At 41.5% G+C, this 4,265-nt stretch overlaps 1 protein-coding gene across 1 annotated transcript; it reads left to right on the top strand.

Moving 5' to 3' along the window:
* The first annotated feature begins 752 nt into the window (after positions 1 to 752).
* Positions 753 to 1,927, top strand: LOC103705069 (protein HEADING DATE 3A-like). Its single transcript, XM_008788702.3, has 4 exons — positions 753 to 992; positions 1,129 to 1,190; positions 1,283 to 1,323; positions 1,427 to 1,927. The coding sequence occupies exons 1-4, from the start codon at positions 795 to 797 to the stop codon at positions 1,654 to 1,656; spliced, it is 531 nt and encodes a 176-aa protein (XP_008786924.2). The 5' UTR covers positions 753 to 794; the 3' UTR covers positions 1,657 to 1,927.
* Positions 1,928 to 4,265: the final 2,338 nt, after the last annotated feature.

Here is a 4,265-nt window from a genome sequence, read left to right as displayed (position 1 = left end):
CTTTTAAGTATTCTCTATGCTATACCTATTATAGGTTTCGAGACAATACGGTCTTCTTCGTTCTTTCCAACCACAATGCATGCCTTCTTTTGACTCCAATAATTTGAATTATTTTTTTTCTAGATAATTATTAACTGATGCTTCCTTTCACCTTTTCCATCATAACTACAGGACCCATATCTTCCGGGAACGGTCGAGTGTATATATGCTTATCATCAGTGGCAAACCATAAAGATATAAAAGGAAATGCCTTGAGAAATTTAGACCTGCAGAGTATCGAAACGGAAGATGGCAAAATCTGGAATGGTCGCTTCATGTCCGCCAACAAGTATGATCCTGTCAAGGTGAGAAATTGCACCCATCAGTTGGCCAACGACAGGGTGGAAGGTGTTCTCTTAATTAGATGTTTCTCATAGCTAATAGAAAGCTCCTCTACTAGCTCAAAATGGAGTAAGAAAATTCCACTAACTGATGAGAGGAAAACCCAAAGTTTGTCTTTATAACAAGGGTAAATGACATGACTCCACTATCACTGTATGCCTTTCGGCAAATTCTACAGGCCAATATCAAAGGTAGGAGAATATACCCTACACAACTTTGTGGGCTAGCTGCAAAGCAGTTAATGACAACCACAAACCCTAGATTAGAATCCGAACAGATTTCAATGACTAGAGAAAGAGGCTTTTAGGCAAAGGCATTCATCTTGCATATATATATATATATATATAGGTGTCGATCGTGCAATCGAAACACCAGCCTCCATTTCAAGTATTTTGGTCATCTGCAGCACAACCATGAGCAGAGAAAGGGATCCTTTGGCTGTGGGTAGAGTGGTTGGGGATGTGTTGGACCCCTTCAATACAACCGCCACTCTTAGAGTGACTTATGGATCCAGGGAATTGAGCAACGGGTGTGAGTTCAAGCCCTCACAAGTGGTCAACCAACCCAGGGTCGACGTTGGTGGGAATGACCTCAGAACCTTTTACTCACTCGTAAGATACTTAAATCCCATTAAGGCCTGCATTTCTTTAATCCTTTCTATCTTCCAAGAAGGACTCACGAAAACAAAAAAATAGGCCTGTTAATAAGAGGGTGATATACCAAGTGGCTTTGGTGTTGTATATTTAGGTGATGGTAGACCCAGATGCTCCAAATCCAAGCGATCCAAGCCTTAGGGAATATCTCCACTGGTAATTAACCTCTTTCTTGGATATCCAGTGACTGCTACTTCTTACATAATCTCTTTCAATGGTTAACGTACTAGTCTCTATTGATGGTGCAGGCTGGTCACAGATATCCCGGGAAGCACAGGAGCAACTTTTGGTAGCTAAACAAAAGCATAGCGAATTTCCATATACTTTCAAGAGCACAAGCTTTGTTCCTTCCCCTTGATTTCTACCAAGTTCTGATGATTGAGTGATTTCAGGGCAGGAGGTGACGTGCTACGAGAGCCCGAGGCCAACAATGGGGATCCACCGGTTCGTGTTTGTACTCTTTCAGCAGCTCGGGCGGCAGACTGTCTATCCTCCGGGCTGGCGCCAGAACTTCAACACCAGGGACTTTGCAGAGCTCTACAACCTCGGATCCCCAGTTGCTGCCGCCTACTTCAACTGCCAGCGAGAGTCCGGTTCTGGTGGGAGAAGGATGCGAACTTAATTAGTAGGCGAGCTTGGATCACTTGCACAGGTCTATCTCGAACTTCTACCTGTGCAGAATCTGCATGCAAATTTTAGCCCGATAAGGAACTAGCTAGGGTATTATGGCCAACACACCTTTGTACTGTTACTAAGCTGTTTCTTGCTCGGTCATGAGCTATGGTGTGTAGTCGTGTGGTCCTGCATGTAAATGTTTTTCCTGAACTGATGGTAATGTGAGATGATGTGATACGTAAAAAATAAAGGGTAAATCTAAAAGTTAGATGCTGAAACTTCTATGGATTGACAACGGGTTTTTTCGAGGCAAAGAAAAGTTGGACCGGACAGGATGGATCGATGCAAGGTTTGACAGGATTGATAACTTTTCTGAGGATGAAAAATTACTATGACAGTGTTGTTCAAGGATAATTAGAGAAAAAAAAGGTAAATTTTCAGCGTTTCTTCTCATTAAAATTAGGGCAAGTCCCAGCTTAAACCCGGGTTGAAAATCATACCAGGCTATCCACAGTATGGATTTATCTCGGTTAGATCCAGTTTGACCAGATTATCGGGTATATCAATCCTAGTCTTGCAAAATAGCCGTTTGACAAGTTATACAGGATAAAAACCGGGGATAAACCCCCTTTTATAATGAATGTAAGCAGACTAAAAGTTAGATGCCGAAACCACTCGTATGTCTGTGAAGAATAAAGGCCCTCCTTGACCTCCTCCACATACCTTGCTAGGAGAAGAGGATTCACTTCCCTTTGCGGTGTGTTAGGCAAGATAGCAGTAGACTCCTTTCACAGAATGCTAAACAAAACAGCTTCGGCGAAAATCTTTGAAGATCTTGATATCCTTGGATTAGCGGAGGCACAAAAATCTTTTAGTACGCCGATGATACTCTGATATTAATTTACCAATCACCAGAGCTAAGAAAGACCACATGGCAGATCATTCTTTACTTGCTAGGCGAATCTTTCTTTCGTGCGAAGGAAATAACCCCGATCCTTCTCTCGTAATATCTTCCGTCTATGCTCTCTATCAATTTTTTCTCTAGCCCCTGCCGAGTCGAGATCCTCTACGGTGCGTGCTTTGCACTATAGAGAGCTTGGACACCCCTCGATGGCCATCATGTCATGCAAAAACGAAGATGCACGGCTATCAAACATTCAAGAACGACGTCTTGTGTATCGCACGCAACCAGTTTGATAGCCATCTATCTCCAATATCGGAAGATTGGATGAAGTGGTAGCTAGCAAGGGCTGTACAGCTCTCCGCAGTACATAACATGCACTGCAGAGAGGATCCGAACCCCACTCTGCTCCTCTCCATAGCATTTTCTCTCCCCATCCCCTTCTATCGAGCACAACCATTTTTTCTGTTTGCCCTCTCTTACGCTCTCAAGCACATTGGCACCATCTATTCTTTCATGTTCTCTCTCGTCATCTCTTTATTCGTCTTTATCTCTTGCATGCGAAAAAAACGTATACCTCTAACTCAATATCTGATATATGTCCTTTGCACTCATCGAGTAAGTAACTGGGTTTATCTCTTGGGGAAGAGAAGGAGGAGCGTTCGGATTCACAACAACTAGGTTAGATTTTCTCCTCCCATTCATGCTTTTCTTCTTTAGGATAACTTAGGATTTTAGAATTAATGATTTTAATTGTTGAAACTTAGACGCTAAGATTTTAAGGTTTTAATTAGGTAGTTTAGAATTATGAAAGAGGGGAGAGTGTCAAATGCACACATGTGATCCTAGTAAAGGTAATACCCTGCCTATTAAAATAAGAAAATTATATCTCAAGATGAGGTAAAGTGGATGAGGTCCAGACTAATGCTAGTTGAATCTTATGGCTTTCAGTTACTCTCCTGAGACTCATATAGAAAAATCCCAGTTTTTTGCTGGAGCTCTTGTTAGCTTTAATTTTCTTCCTATCCCCTCTTTCATAGATAGAAGCAAAGCATCCTTTTCTTTCTTCTCTTCTTTTGTTAAAATCACCATTTATCTCAAAAGCTTAAGCCTCTTTAATGGTGAGCCCAACATGTAAAATTTTTAATAATAGGGTTAAAGAGTGCTAAGACATAGTTCGAACTTAGAACCTCTGATACTATGTTAAAATCACCATTTATCTCAAAAACTTAAGTTGATAAGATGAGGTAGATTTATTTATATATTTTATATTTTCTTATTCTTCTATGTGAAATGATGTTTGGTTTGCTGATTGCAATCCCTTTGATTTGACCATGTGAAGAGGAATTTTAATGAACTTGTGGAAGCTAAGGCAGCACGCAATCAGACAAGGGCATCATGATGCATAACATGTCACAGAAGGGACGATATAAGAAGTAAAGGGCCGCATGCACCAAGCCTGTGAAGAGAGAGAAAGGGAACAGATCACATGGCGGGGTCGGATTTGATAGCGTCGACATGGTATGCCTTTGCTTGCCTTCTGCTGATCCGTCAAAAGACCGGAAAAGTACCCACCTGACTTAATGGGGCTCAAATGGAGGAAACGGATAGCTTCATCACTTTATAGCTGTTGGAAACCGAGAAGGAAATCTGATTCCATTGGTGGAACCACAAGAAATCCATACCCGCACCACTTCCGTGCACTACAAAAAAAT

The sequence above is a fragment of the Phoenix dactylifera genome, chromosome 9 (assembly GCF_009389715.1).
Source record: "Phoenix dactylifera cultivar Barhee BC4 chromosome 9, palm_55x_up_171113_PBpolish2nd_filt_p, whole genome shotgun sequence".
Classification (NCBI taxonomy): Eukaryota; Viridiplantae; Streptophyta; class Magnoliopsida; order Arecales; family Arecaceae; genus Phoenix; species Phoenix dactylifera.
This window is presented reverse-complemented; position numbering and strand designations above follow the sequence as displayed.

Coding starts and splice junctions, on each gene's coding strand:
- LOC103705069 (XM_008788702.3), top strand. CDS start 795: ATGAGCAGAGAAAGGGATCCTTTGGCTGTGGGTAGAGTGGTTGGGGAT. Junction 993..1,128: donor TCAGAACCTTTTACTCACTC/GTAAGATACTTA, acceptor TTGTATATTTAG/GTGATGGTAGACCCAGATGC. Junction 1,324..1,426: donor AAGCACAGGAGCAACTTTTG/GTAGCTAAACAA, acceptor GAGTGATTTCAG/GGCAGGAGGTGACGTGCTAC.